The sequence below is a fragment of the Rhea americana genome, unplaced genomic scaffold (assembly GCF_003343005.1).
Source record: "Rhea americana isolate MKP2758 unplaced genomic scaffold, rheAme1 scaffold_30, whole genome shotgun sequence".
NCBI classification, from domain to species: Eukaryota; Metazoa; Chordata; class Aves; order Rheiformes; family Rheidae; genus Rhea; species Rhea americana.
Window position 1 is genome coordinate 2,604,388 of NW_028186424.1, and position 15,592 is coordinate 2,619,979.

Here is a 15,592-nt window from a genome sequence, read left to right on the forward strand (position 1 = left end):
GCGGGCGGGGTAAGATGGCGGAACTGGGGAAGAAGTACTGCGTGTACTGCCTGGCCGAGGTGAGCTCGCTGCGCTTCCGCTGCACGGAGTGCGCCGACATCGAGCTCTGCCCCGACTGCTTCTCGGCGGGCGCCGAGATCGGGCCGCACCGCCGATGGCACGGCTACCAGCTCGTCGACGGCGGCCGCTTCACGCTGTGGGGCGCCGAGGCCGAGGGCGGCTGGAGCAGCCGCGAGGAGCAGCTGCTGCTGGACGCCATCGAGCAGTTCGGCTTCGGCAACTGGGTAAGGGCGGCCGCGGGCCGGGCCGCGCCGCGCCGCGCCGCCGGCGGCTCCGCGCAGCCCCGCAGGGCGGGCGGGAGCCGCGCTGCCGCCTGCGCGCAGCCTGCCCGGGGCCGCCGCGGGAGTCACTCTCGCTCCTCCTTGTTTCCCTTCAGGAGGACATGGCCGCGCACGTGGGCGCCTCGCGGACGCCGCAGGAGGTGATGGAGCACTACGTGAGCATGTACATCCACGGCAACCTCGGCAAAGCCTGCATCCCCGACGCCATCCCCAACAGAGTAACGGACCACACGTGCCCGAGCGGCGGGCCCCTCTCTCCCAGCCTGACCACGCCGCTGCCGCCGCTGGACATATCGGTGGCGGAACAGCAGCAGCTGGGGTACATGCCGCTGCGGGATGACTATGAGATTGAGTACGATCAGGACGCTGAGACGCTGATCAGTGGCCTTTCGGTGAACTACGACGACGACGACGTGGAAATAGAGTTAAAAAGAGCTCACGTAGACATGTACGTAAGAAAACTCAAGGAGAGGCAGCGGCGGAAGAACATTGCCCGTGATTATAACTTGGTGCCTGCCTTTCTGGGAAAGGATAAAAAGGACAAGGAGAAAGCTCCCAAACGAAAGATCACAAAAGAAGAGAAGGAGCTGAGGCTAAAGTTGAGGCCTCTCTATCAGTTCATGTCTTGTAAGGAGTTTGAAGACTTCTTTGAGAACATGCACAAAGAGAGGATACTCCGAGCAAAGATTCGGGAACTGCAGCGGTATCGTCGAAATGGGATCACCAAAATGGAAGAGTCTGCAGAGTACGAGGCAGCGAGACATAAGCGGGAAAAGAGAAAGGAAAACAAAAACATAGCTAGCTCCAAGAGAGGGAAGGAGGATGGTAAAGAGGGTGAATTTGCTGCCATTGAAAACCTGCCTGGGTTTGAACTCTTATCAGACAGAGAAAAGGTGCTCTGCAGCTCTCTAAATCTGAGTCCTGCACGTTATGTAACTGTGAAAACTATAATCATTAAAGACCATCTCCAAAAAAGACAAGGAATTCCTTCAAAGAGTCGCCTTCCCAGTTACTTAGATAAGGTACTGAAGAAAAGGATTTTAAACTTTCTAACAGAAAGTGGTTGGATATCTAGGGATGCTTCATGAAATTCAGCTGATCTGAAAAAACACATCAAAGGCGCATTTTGGCCTCAAGGACTCTGTTATTTTTTTTTCCTTCCCTCCCCAAAGATTCAGAAATCCTCCTGCTTAAAACAAAAAAGGCAAAACAAACCCACAGTATTCATGATCCGTGGTTCAAATGGATTCTTCATTTGGATTACGGCAAATACTGAACAATACTTATTCATTGGTTTTCATTGGTTTTGGTACATTATTATAACAGATCTCTTCCTCATGGAAACTTACTCAAGGCCAGTAGGCCAAGGGTAGTTACTTTAGTCCTGTTGGACAAATGAATATCCATGTAATCCTTGATTTTTTTTGAAGGTGGGCGACAGTTTTCAGCAAGCAAAACTTTAATCTCCTTTTGTTTTGTTCTTGACATAATACTGGTGGCAAAGTAAAGCTCACAAAAATCCTGCGCACTCGAGCAATAAGAAGCAGGGATTTTTGAGAGCATTGCTAAGCATTCAGAACACTTTCCGTAGTAACTACAGCCAAGGCGTTCGCAGAACGGTGTGAGAGGCTCTGTAGAGCGCGCAGCAGGGATGAGCCGTGACAGGGAGTGGAAGCCAACAAATGTGGTGGATCAGATGCCTTCAGGTACTGATGCTGTGGAAAGGCTCTTAGAGAGCTACCTTCCCACCCAGCTGATCCTGAGGTAGCTTTGACTCGAGTTTTTCCTGATACAGGCCCCCACTGGAAGTTTCAGTGTTAACTAAGTAGTAGCAAGTTGCAGAAGCGCAAAGCAACTGTGGTGCTCTGTTTTGGAGGTGGGATTTTTAGGGGGGTCAGTACTACTATAAAGTGGGTAATTCTGGCCAGACATGGGGTTTGGGCAAGGATGCAATGAGCTGTTTGCAGCAGCTGGGAGCCTYAGGCAGCAAAGTCACTGTCTCCTGTTATTACCTCTGGTTGAGGGGAGTCTTTTCCTCCTCCTTTCCTATCTGTAACTTCTGAGCTCAGGTGGTGCGAGGTGTAGCTGCCACCTTCTGAGTTTGTTTGGGAGGGACAGAGAAATTAAGCTAGATTCTCAAACTGATAGTGATCAGTAAGATTGTTTTTTTTTAAAAAAAATGGGTTAAAACAGCTGTTAAAGTACAGAACTATTAATGAAACCATCACAGGGTTTTAATTGCACATACCTTGTCTAAATATTTGAAACTGAGATGGTAGCAAAACTGTGAACTAAAAGTCCTCTATGGTGTGCATTGTGCACCTTGACAGATGATAACTCTGTCAGAGGACTACAGACTGAATTAGATTTTTTTTTTTTACAGACTGAATTAGCCTGCAGCAGACAAACTTTTAAGTGGAGCAGATAATAAAATGCCTGATCTATACATCCTTTTGGTAATATCTACTGATTAAGAGAATGAAGCTGAAGAGGTAGAAATAAATTACAATCATTTCATTCTTCAATTCCTATGCTGGAATTGAACCGAAAGAATTAAAATAAATAAATAAATAAATAAACCCACAAATAAATGCATGTGGCAGAGGGCACAGGGTTATTATTTATAACCTTTTTTTTTTGGGGGGGGGGTCTAAGACCGCCCCCCCCCCCACAGTTTCTTCTAGAGCAGGCAAATTGGCGGCTACTTGGGTGGGTTTTCTGTAGGACAGATATGCTGAAATACGGAACTTGACTGATTTGAACAAATGCAAACAATGGAAATGTAATCCTGTTTTGATGCTTTGGACTGCAGTCAGTGAGGAACCCACCAAATCTTAAAACAGTATTAATTCTGCAACTTGACAAGAGGTATACTGATGAGAGCTGAATAGTTTGGTTTTTTTTTTTTTTTAGTTAATATATATCAAGCATTACCAAAATAGTGTTACCAGTGAGTTTAGCATAAAAAGGGCACAATTATAAAGCCAGCATTTCTGAGGAAAAAAAAACTCTAGTGCCTTTTTCTTTTGAGCTTGTGTTATTACATCCCGTCAAAAAAAAAAAAAAAAAAAAAAAGGAAAGGGCTATGGCCTCTCTTATGTGACATGTTGTTTGGCTTACTTGTAAGTAAAAGTGGCTTGTTGTGGAATACCTGAAACAAAACTCTCTCGCCTTGGCAGCAATGTAACTAACTGCAACGTGCTGAGCTGCTTAAAGAACCACTTCCATCCTGTGTGCAAGGTGCACAAAGGCAAGTCCCTAAGATACAAACCAGTGACTTTTTCCCCCCCGCTCTGTCCTGCTCTGGTGGAAAGGAATTTCAGCCTTTCTTTCTTTCCAGTATTGTGGTTAAGCAATTTGGTTCTTTCTATAACCTGTTATTCAACTGCCATAAACATAGCATTGCTGAGAGTGTTCTGAAGCCTCAACTATGCGTGTAACTGAGAATTTAAAAGAATTGTGGGTGTCTTCTTTTTTTTTTTCTCCCTCCCTCCCCAAATCTGTGATTTTTATATTTCTATGATGCTTTGGCACATTGAAGTCTAACTGAAGCAATAGTCTAAAGCCCATTGAAACAATAACTTAAAAATCCTAGGCACCAATAAGTCAGTCAATCATTTAAATCCTGTAGAAATGAATTCTTCTGCATTACACTTTGTAGTTTCTTAATTCCTCAGCCCCTCCAAGATGTTTCCTTGGTGCTAGACGTAACTTATTGAACATCAAAATGAATGTAAAATAAAGTATTTTTAATGTATGAAATATGGATATCAATATTTATTTAATCCTTGCAAACAAATTCAAGGTAGTAAATGTTTGCTTTAGCAAATACTAATCCCTTGGAAAGGGCTTCCCTAGAAGCAATGTCTCATTGTCAGCTGTGCTTTTAACTTTAAAGATGACTTGCACTAGAGGATGCTGTTGTTCCATATTTTCTGATGGAACTGATTTAGTCCAAGCATTCCTTTGAGTGAGCTGCTGATTATTATTATTATTATTATTTTAAACTGAGATGCAGTTATCTTAATTCTGCAGTTTACTACAGCTGTACTGCTTCTCATCTGTGGTGAAAGGGCTGAAAATAACATGGCAAAAGAGTTCTTCAAATTCTATCTTGTGTTTTTCAGGAAGTGCTTCCTGTACTGTACAAATACCATAGCCTTCATGTTGCTAATGAACAGGTGTTTTATGTGCTTAATGCTCTTGGCTCTTTTTTCTAATTAAAGATCTTACTAATGATAGTGTCAGCATTGATGTAAACCTAAGAAATGTGATGCTCTATCAGCTGTTCAAAATACCAAGCTTCCGCTACTGATTGAGGCAGCAGTAAATCTGCTTTAAGGGTGCAAATTTACTTCAATCAGTCCAGTCTCAGAGAAGCGTTGCAGTAATTCTTGCTCACTAGGTAACAAGGGCACRTTGGTCTGCACTCTGTGCATGCTACCCACTGCAGGAGAGCGGGTTACGGGCTCTCCGGGATGCAGCCCCTCCTGCCTGTTGTTCTGCTGCAGCTCCAGCGAGCAGTCAGAGCAGTGTAAGGGGGTCTGCATGAGCCTTTGACCATGAGCTGCCTTGTAAATCACATGAAGCAAGTGCTCTGTCATGATTCTCTTGTGCAGTGGCTGCAACAAACTTCTTTGCAACTGTAACTGACTTCATTAGGTTTTTTTTTTTTGTTTAATAACTTTTCTTGCAAAGTGTTTTTGCATGTGCGCCTGTTGCTCTTAAGCTATGACAAATTAAATACTGTGAAGGAAGTGACCTGGTGAGCATGTTAAGTTCATCAGCTTCTTCCTTAAAGGGAATGTTGCACTCATTTGAAATGTACTGGTATAGCTGTGCCAGACACACAGATGCCTGTGCTGAATCATGTAAAATCTAACTAATAATGATGTGCACACTCAGCATTTTGCTGGGGTTTTTTTGCATTGTATATTGATAAATAAACTTGCATTAAAGTTTCTTTCCATAATTGATTAATTGGTAATGTAACTTATGTAATGAGGAAAATGACTAAAGCCTTTGCAAAACAAAAGGCAATTAATTTTAKCTAAATTATGACTGATAGAGCTTTTAATGAGAATAGCTAAACCAGAGGTATTAGTGGTAGCTTTGTTGGCTGCTCTTAAGCTTAAAACTTCACCACCATCTTCCTTTAATTTCCTCTATGCTTCTTGCTTTTAGGTATGGCAGAATATACAGGTGTTTTGAGCTCTCAGTAAAGGCTAAAGCACTCTGTGCTGGAAGACTTTCTGAACAAGGCAAGCCTAGGAGAAGGAACTGAAATGAGGCATTCAGTTACCTGCTCAATTTTAAAGATAATAGTTTGAGTCTTGCGCTGAAGCAGTAACTTGAAAGAAGGGCAATTTCTACAAAAGAAAGGTCTGATTAGTAGCATCTGGCAGTGTTTAGCTACATTCTGAATGAACTAATACAATCTAAAAAAGATAACTCAGGTAAGGCACTGGGAAGCTAAGAACAAATCTCGATCTGTTGTGGCTGAAGCTGGCCATTATTCCCAATTGCCCTGCAGGAAAAAAAAAAATCAGTACTAATGGAGTTGTTAGTGAGTTTAGTTTAAATCAGATTTTTTTAAAGGGGCATTTTTTTTACAAGGCAAAGGTCTATTAATGATATAGCATAACATTAAAGCAGTGGTCCCAATAAAAACAAAAACATATGCTCAGTCCTATTTCACACACCCACAGCATGCTGTAATACAGACAGGAAGAAGTTGCTTCCAAATTCAACTTACAGATTAAGTGGAATCCTTTTCCTCTAGCTTTATTTATACCAGTCTTTGCATTTTCTTCATCTCTGTACTTGATAAACCACTTCTTATTTTGCAAGAAGGTAACATTGCTGAGTTGTYGTCACACAGATTTCAAGACTATTCTCCCTCCTCTGCCTAGTCCTAGTCAAAGCATTGATTTTGCTGCTTAGAGTTGAGAAAGAATAAAACCTCAAAATACATTAAGCCCCAAAAGAGAAAGCAGTAAGCGCTTACTTAACTTGTTCTTAACTGATTGATTGCCAGGGGACAAACCAACATGAAAAAAGGCTTAAAGAACAAGTAATCACTTCCCATCATGAGTAGGTACTGGTAATTTTGCACATGGTTTTTCAAAAGCAATACTCAAGCTTAAAGAAGTACCTTAATCCAAGACAATCAGGAAATGGTGGGGCAGATGGAAATTCAGATGTACTTCACTATTAGTTTACCAGGTCCTAATAACATGCAGAAGTTTGAAGTTCCTATCCTGTCTTAAATGGATGAGCTTTGAAGATGTAGGACAGGTGCTAYGTCAGTTGTATGATTTGCCAAGCTCCATCATCTCCTACCACGGTGACCGCACAAATGTAGTGTAATACATKCAACTAATAAAGTATTTGTATTTTAGCCTGATTCTGTAGAAGTGGGAACAGCAGATAGAATTAAACATGGCAAAAGCTGCATCTAGGAAAAGTTATGTTGAAACTTAAGATCCTAGAAGAGTAAACCCATGAAATGGAGACGAAATTGAGTTCACACTTTCATTTGAGCCACTTACTTAAAATTATTTATGTAGTTCCAGAAGATAATAGGTACCAAACACTCAGCTATTCACTTGCTCGTCTATTCTGATTTTCAGCAGGGCTGTAACTACAGTTTGCATAACAAACTGATTGTAAAGCTTGGAAGTTACAAGACTACCAAAATTGTTTAAACCAATTTATACAGTATTAAATTAAAAATCCAGAGATAGGATAAGTTGTGTAGATTCTTCAATGCCATACAAGTATTAGATGGTTTTCTCAAGACAACTTTAATACAGAACAAGAAGGACTGAACAATTACAAAGAGATGTCTACTCCCCATTGCCTTTTTCCTACAGGTCAGAATTCACAAAGGTTGCAATTTCAGTTGTTGAGAGAGGGTCTACTTCTAGATAGACATTACTAAAACAAAAACAACAAAGGCAATTATCACATCAGCAAATGAAAGCTGGTGGACACTTGCAGAGAACTGGTTATTTGTACTACTTCACCCACTTCTGCAATACTAGATCCTACAAAACAAAAGGAAGCGTTTGAACAACTGTTTGGATTTTCACTCTGGATAGTGACAAACAAGATGTAAAAATTCTCATGAACATTTTGTTCCTCTCAATTTAATGCACCTTCAGCAGCAATGACTCTGTTAAATGTAATCCAAAGCATCAGAGGGCTTAATGGCTTCTTTTATTCCACACTTAATAACAGAGCTTATAGAACACTCATGTTGAAGGCCACTAAGCAGCAGAAATTCATTGTTTGCTTCATTTTCATTGGAAAGATCTCAGCTGGGGATATCTCTCAGGGGCTAGAGGAAGGAAGAAAGCATGATGCAAGAGAAAAACCATCCAGCTGTTAAATAGTTGTATGGCATTTTATATTCTCTAATTAAGCAGCTAAGCGTCTTTTACAACACCCACCAAGGCAGGCCGCAGTGTACGCCCGTGCAGCTTATAGCCAATCTTTGATACTAATGCAATAGTGCCAGGCTCCTTTCCTTCCATGGGAGCATGGAACAACGCTTCGTGTTCRTAGGGATCAAATTTGGCTCCGACAGGATTCAGTCTGAGCAGGCCATGTTTTTTGAACACTTTTTGAATCTGTAATTCTGTCATGACAAGACCTTCATATAAGCTCTTCAGATGAGGATTTTCATCCTTAATTTCTTCCTTYGGAACACTTTCTGTTGCTTTCTCCAAAATGTCAGCAACTTCTAATAAGTCCTTACAGAAGCTCTGAATTCCTGTAAAGAAATAAAAGACGGAATGGGATCCATCCAGTGAAGAAAACAAATGTTCAAAAAAAAAAAGCTTCAATAATCTGCATATGTTTAGATTTTAAATAAGGTATGATATTATAAACAGCTGAGGTAAAATGTCCTTCCCGATTTTACTTATTATATTTGACTTTACTATTACAGATTCCTTACAGACCACATCCCTCCCCATAGTCTATGGGGAAAAAAAAAATCAACTTATTACTCAGAAGAGCTGAAGCTGTGCTGGTGAGCTCACCTTAACAGTTATATTTATAACCCAAAGTTAACAAAACCTTCAGATGGCTTAATGTCATTCCCTCCTGTTAAGGAATATGTTTTCYGTCTTTTCTTATCCTGGGATTTGCCCAAAATCCAAAGCATTATGTTGCCCTATTCCTACATTTTCATCTGATGCGCTTAAAAAAAAAAATGTAGAAGAAAAAGCACATAATCAGACTAATGAGGACTCTAAAGTTGAATAGAGATTCTTTCCTGAATGAAAGGCAGTCACAACTCTCCCCCTCCCACTACAAGGAGTTTTACAGAGCTGGAGTCTGAAGCCACACTTTGTAGGAACTGRGTAATTCCTAAACTAGGTCTGTGTTCTTTCAGTATGAGCTAGAGGACAGCTTCAGAATATGGATTAATCTCATTCAAGGCAAACTGTTTCTAGAAATAATGAAATGCTAAAAACATGTAAGAACAACACATTTCTACATGGAGGTAAGCCAGTGACAAGGTACACCGCATTTTGGTTAGCTTTACTCRTTCCTTTTAGCCACAGTCATCCTTTTTCATTTCAGCTCACATTTTAAATGTATTTTTCCTAGCAAGAAGTGATATGAGGGTTACCAAAGGACATAAGTTTTCTTTTGTGTAAACTGAAGGTAAGGGAACTAAACTGCAAGATTTATAAGGACCAACAAGTTCTCAGAAAAAAAGAGTCACTTCAACATTTCTTAGAGGCTCAAGCTCTTCATAAAACAGTAACTGACAGTGCCCAAGTAGTTCTAAAAACATTAACTAATTAATCAGACTTTTAAATTAAACCTAAAACCACAGTTAGGACTCAAGCATCTCTGCCAGCCACAGATTAACCAGTTATCATCTGAATCAAACCAAATAGCCAAATTCTTCAGATANAAAAGCTATCTCTGCAGACTTTGCATCTCCGTGGATCTATGGAAGTCTGAGAATTCAGTTTCTCTTCCTTTATAGGAAAAACCTGTCACATATGAATGATGAAATTTACAGTCATGATGATGATCTGAGATGTAGTTCCATAAGAAATGTATTTATTTCTCTTGTAACATCTCTGACCTAGACATGGCTCAAAGCTCTTCTGTGCTAAGCACATTATTAAAAAAAAAAAAGTCATTGAAAATGAACTTCAAGATGAAGCATTGAAACATCCATGAAAACTGTGTTAGAATATTATGCATCTGAGAAAAGCTTTTTCCTCAGACAATAACTGATGACTTTGTATTAAGAAATTGAACTCCTGTATTCAGAATTAAACTATGTAACTGTTTGTAGTGTGTAGCCAGAGGCCAATTCATTTTTCAAGTCAGTGTGACAGTCAAACACTGAGATGATACAGCACTCTCTCTGCTACAAAATTTACATACAATGTTTTACACCTTCACTGCTGAACCATAAAAAAAAGCTACCTCAGATGTTTCAATTGGTGGCCTGGCTCTTGAAGAAAGATGTACTTTCAGCACTCCTCAAAGCCTATCACTGAAAAAATCCAGCCACTTAGATGTATTACCTCTGAAAGTTACAGCCTTCAACAGAACAGAAAAGTCATTAAGATGTAGAAGGCTTATAAGGGAAAGAAAGGGGGTGGGGTAGGCAGAAGAAAAGCTCAAAATTTGAGACAGACTGTGTGAAAAAGGCAAACTTCAGGCTAAAAATCTTACTGAAAAATTCACTAGTGTGGTAGATATTATAAGAAATTAAATACCAAATTCAATCAAAATTTCAAGTTGTTGACTTCAACAGACCAAGTATCTCCCTTGTCTAGTGAGATGATTATAATCCTGAGACAAAATCAGTTTAAACAAACAAGGCGCTTCTTAAAGCCTTCTGCCTCAATTTTTAATCAAGTAACCATGATATCCAGAAAGTTAAAGCTGTGGGCTAGTCAGCTCAGTTTCCATGCTTTGCATTCCATACTAGTATTCCCAGCTCTTAAGAGTACACACACTCCACTGACCATATAACTTTGCCTCTTCTACCAGTTTCTGGCTTCTTTGCCTCACGTTTTCTGCATCTGCCAAGGCTCGTTTGTACTTGTCCTTAAGAAGAAAAAAGAATTACAGAAGTGACTTCATTACAGGTGTTAGGGTACYCGTCAATAATTTAAACAAGCACATTCAGTATAAAACAGTATTTTATACAACAATATAGCCTAAATCCACAGTCTAAAGATTAATTTGAAGACCACATGCCAAACGTCACAGCATCATTGCTACACAGGCAAATCTTGGCTTCATTTCAGTATGCAGATAAGCAAAGGAAAGGAAGCAAGATAGGTTTCCAAACTCTCAGTATTTGGCAACAAATTAGCCTGGCAGGAATTTTCAGCACTAGAGATACATAAGGTTTTATGAATCAAGGATTTTTGTTTTTTCTGATGTGTGTTTAGAGAAAGCCTTTGTAAATCATTAGATATTCTGAAATTGTGTCAAACAAGATTCAATCCAACTACTCCTTTCAAGCCATCTCTCTCCTCTCTATACCAGTGTTCTCCATTTTTTTCAAGTCTTCTGAACTATGAAGTTTAACTCTTCTGTTAATCAAGTTAAGTTTATGTGTGTTTCCAGCAAGATGGCTATAAAGCAGCATATATACAAAGACCTAAATCCAGTAAAGTTAAGCACTTTGAGTGTTTCACGACCTAACCCAGAACTCTATGTTGGCCTTCCACATTCAGTATGCTTCACTTCCACAAGCTAATGACCTCAGAATTTAATTAAAATGGTCATAAATTGTCTAAAAAGCCAACAGAAAATCCCGTCCATAGAAACGTTAAACAACACTTGAGTTTTTTGTCCATCAGTGCTTTGGTAAGGACATCAGAAGGGAATCTCAATCCACTTTTGATCCATAGGCACTGATTCTAGAAAAGATTCWGGGTTACTTCTCAATGTCTTAAGCGCTCTAAAAGGACATTCTGCATAGTGTACTCATCCAGAAAATCAATACCTTTAGTTTAATCCACACCTTCCATTTCTTAGGGCATTCTTCACCCTCTGCTGAACTCACGCATGGGAGAGAATGCAACATTCATTAGGGCAGAAGGAGGGAGCATGACTTTAGTCTTGTGTTTAAAAGACTCTCCAACAAAAAAAAGAGTTGAAACTCCCACTTTCTAAGCACTTTAATAAATACACTATCACATAGAAGCTAAGCATCATTAACCTCAACCTTTGGAAAAGTCAGCAGCTATGCTTTCAGAAACCTTATTCTCAGTGCACACAAACACATACCCAAAGATGCACTCAAGTCCTTCAAAAGCCTTTCAGAAAATATTTCTCCAGTGAGCAAAAAACTGAGGTGAACTGAAGTCAGTKAAGCTAAATTAACAAACTTGCAGGCTGGAGGAAGTTGAATTCCATCCAGAAATCCAAAYGAAACTAACTGAGTAAAAATATTCTCTATTCATTTTGGATACATCACAGGTACTGCAGTACATTTAGTCTTAAGCTTAATGAAATTATCACATCCAAACTTTTTATTCATGAACTAAACAGCCGCCACACATCCCTATCCAGGGGCACACAGAGAACTGTCATCAACACTCTCAGACATGCAGGTGGTAAGGTATGCACACTGATTGACTGAAAGAAACTTACAGTGACTTCTTTCAGTTGTTCTTCCAGTTTTGCCTTTTCTTCAGCTAGCCTTTTCTCAGCAGAGCTCGGTTCAGCCTTCTGTTCATTTTGACTCTGACTCTGGTCCTCTTCCAAGTTCTGGCCGGTATTTTTCTGTTGTGTCGCTACACAAAGCAGTCGCGGCGAAGTCCTAAGGCCAGAAAGAAAAAAAAAAGGGACTTTACCCAGTTGTTTACATTGGAGAATACCAGTATTTCTGGACATACTGATGCTGCAACGTCTACTCAACCCTCACAYTAAAGAAGAGCTGATGCAGCAGTTCTAGGCCCGTGAACACTGCCCCAGAACCTGTGCTCCGGCGGCCACAGGGCGCCCCGCGGGCCTGAGCGCCGCCGGGACCCCTTCAGGGGCAGCGGCAGCAGCGGCAGCAGCGGCCCCGGAGCGCGGCGGGAGCCGGGCCCGAGGCCTCCCCACGGCTGCGGGGGGAAGGGGAGGCCTGAGGGGCAGCTCGCAGCGCGGGGAAAGTAGAGGGGGAGGATGGGGGCGGGGCGGGGCGGAGCGGCCGCGGGACCCTCACCTCAGCGAGAGGCTCAGCAGCGGGTAGCGCGAGCGCAGCACGCGCTGGGCCACGGCCGCCATGCTTCCTCCCCGYCCGGGCCGCCGCAACCGACGGCCGCGCGCCCCGCCCGCCAATCGGCGAGCGGCCGCGCTGCGAGCGGCGGGGCAGACGGCCAATGACCGGGGCAGGAGCGAGCGCGCGGGGCAGGGCGGAGGGCGGGACTTGCAGCTCTTCCGGAGCCCTGCCGCAAGCTTGAGTGAGGGGAAGTGTCCGCCCCCCTGGCGGAAGGGGCTGGCGGGGGCGGGGCCGCGCCGTCGCTTCGCCGTCGCTTCGCCCTGGCGGCCATTTTGTCCCGTGCGGGGAGCGCGCGGTCGGGGGTTGTGAGGGTCGGGTACAATGGGGGAACTGGCAGTCTGCGAGAGATTTCATTTTTTCCCTGTTGGCACAAGCAGAAGCAGTTTGGCAGCTGCTAGTGTTTCAATCTAAGCATCTGTATCTTTCTTCTGGGAGTCCTGACGGGAACAGTTCTGAGTTGGAAAGTGTGGCTCACTCTTTAAAAAACTTACGAGTAAGCTTGTTATAAAGAATACTTGCTTAGGAGGTTAAGCTGTGGGAGATGACTTTCCCCGTTGTCAGCACTGGGTATGGTTTGTCATAGGCCTCTGCATGAAGGTTTTCATTATGGACAGTTACATGGGTGTATGTGCTGACTGTAACTACTGAACACATCACTCTGGAGATTCCTGCGCAAAAGACTTAAGTTTTCATAAAAAGGATAAAATTCCTAACCCAATGGTTCCGAACGTGGCCTTCCATTGGAGTGTGCGTCCTACGTGAGTGTAGGCTGCAGGAATCCTGCTCAGTGACACTCCATTGCCTTTCTAACTTTGTCAGTACTGCCAATTACTTTGTCGTTATCATTTTAAAAGGAAAAAATGAAGGTCACGCAGGATACAGGACTCTGTTCTACGGTCCCAGAGTGATTTTTTTCCCCATAGATGTCTAAACTCCAGTTGTTACTGGATTTTTGTGTGCACTTGTGGTCTTTCCAAATGGAAATCTGAAGAATTGTGAAGATGTAGATTCAACAACGCAAATTGAGTAAACTGTGTTATTTTCAAGTGCACAATTAAGTTATTTTAACAACTAAAAGAATGAAGTTGCAGAAGAAATACCTAGCTTCCCACATGAGAATCCTGCAAAAGCTAGGACCTTGCTAATTGAAATGAAACTTGTGCAGAGTGCATGTAGTTTTCAGCATGGCCTTTATTTGGCAGGGTTTGTCTATGATTGTCTCTTCACACAGGATAAATACTGTAATGGGCCAGTGGCCTCATAGCGTGTCAACTGTTAGGATCCAGGGAATCACCCTGTCACTTCCCAGTTACATGGATATGGATTTTTCCTTTTAGCTTGTGAGAAGATCTAGAAGAACCAGAACCGTACCAGTATACACTATTGGGTTACAACAGGCAATACCTCTAAGATCAGAATGAGCAAATGGTTTTGCAGTTTGTGGGTTTTTTCATGTCACCGATCATTGCTTGGTGGTACCACACTGATACTGGCAAAGTGCTTGCCTGTGCAGCACAAAGCAAACAAAAAGAGTAAATGCCACATGATAGTGTGGCTATACTGTTCTCATTATCCACCTGCTGCTTTCTGGCAAGTAGATAAGCCAGAATTTCCAAGCTTGTCCTTATAATACTTTTAAAAAACCCAACAACAACAAGAAGCCCTGTGCAGAATCCGTTAAAGATGCAGATAATATTGTAGCAGAATCAGAGAGAACAAGGAGAAAAATGAGGAAAGTCATAAAGGCAAATCCCAGCAGAAGCCATGAAGAAATGAGACAGAGAAGGAAAACAGGTCTTCACATATGATGTTTTTAAAATGTTTCCTGGGGGAGATTATTATTTCCTTACAAAACAGAGCTGGGCAGTCTGTCTGTCATTTTTTTTTCCTTTTTTTTTCCTTTGCCTGACACCCTTTGCATGGAGGTTTTCTTCACTCCCTCCTACTGCCATCTCTGGAAGTTGTGCTTGATTAATGATTGATAACAGAAGGCTGAGAAGAACCCATTGCCACTAAGTTTGACTAATGATTGAGTAAAATATATTGGACTCATAACTTGTGAAACACATGCATTCCTGTGCCCATTTACCCCAAATGAGAGCTGAGGAGCTTTTTGCAAGCAAATTTTCAAGTCACTCCATCCTGAAAGTGACTTTTGGTGTGATTTTCTCAACTTCAACAGCTGTCAGGAAAAACCTACAGTTGGCACAGCTACTGATGGATCAAGACTAAAAAGCAGATGCAGCAAGAGAAAAAAAGGGCATGCAAGATTACGTGGAGCTTTGTTGCTTCATGGCTGGTGGTGTCTGTAAGTACCTTCCCACCCTCACAGGCGTCATCATTGTATTAAGGCAGTACTGAGAGGTCTGGGAGCTGAAAGCCCCATACCGCTGGGYATTGCACAGTGCAAGTGAGGCAAATCCACCCTCCAGTAGTTTACAGTTGCGCTTAAAATACAAAACTGCCTGACTTAAGAGGGCTGTCAGCTTGGTCCCGATTTTTACAGCCTGTTTTGCTTTACTTGTAGTGCCACCTAGTGGGTTGATCTTTTTATACTTAACTACTGAGCATTCAGTGTCTGTTGCCCGACCTGGTTCGCAGTCCCAGTTGTTGGTAATGAGCGTAGTTGTGTTCTTGAATAGTCCTCTCACTATCAAGTGGTCTTTTGCTCTTCATGTAATTGCCAGATTTGAGTAATACTTGACAATAAGTAATATTCATCCTAAATCCTAACATGTAAACCAGGTGCTGCTTTTCAACTTGATGTTGTTAAAAATGACTCTAACTTCTAATTAGTATGATAGAGATAGAGTCAAGAAGTCTGGATATAAGTTCCTGTTCCTCCAGTGATTCCCTCTGTGGCCTTATGCAATTATTTAACCTCATTTTCACGTTTCTACAACTACAAATAAGGGTAGCAATCTTTCAGTACTTTACAAGGAAGTTGTTTAGAGAGCACAAGGGAATTTCTGTGATATTTTGAAAA

General features: G+C 41.9%; 2 protein-coding genes across 2 annotated transcripts; one reads left to right on the forward strand and one right to left on the reverse strand.

Moving 5' to 3' along the window:
- Nucleotides 1-8: 8 nt before the first annotated feature.
- Nucleotides 9-4,103, forward strand: TADA2B (transcriptional adaptor 2B). Its single transcript, XM_085309602.1, has 2 exons — nucleotides 9-284; nucleotides 437-4,103. Exons 1-2 carry the CDS (start codon nucleotides 15-17, stop codon nucleotides 1,427-1,429), a joined length of 1,263 nt encoding a protein of 420 aa, XP_085165728.1. The 5' UTR covers nucleotides 9-14; the 3' UTR covers nucleotides 1,430-4,103.
- Nucleotides 4,104-6,873: 2,770 nt separating this feature from the next.
- Nucleotides 6,874-12,659, reverse strand: GRPEL1 (GrpE like 1, mitochondrial). Its single transcript, XM_085309603.1, has 4 exons — nucleotides 12,550-12,659; nucleotides 11,994-12,162; nucleotides 10,352-10,433; nucleotides 6,874-8,118 (listed from the first exon to the last, which is right to left on the reverse strand). Exons 1-4 carry the CDS (start codon nucleotides 12,609-12,611, stop codon nucleotides 7,772-7,774), a joined length of 660 nt encoding a protein of 219 aa, XP_085165729.1. The 5' UTR covers nucleotides 12,612-12,659; the 3' UTR covers nucleotides 6,874-7,771.
- Nucleotides 12,660-15,592: the final 2,933 nt, after the last annotated feature.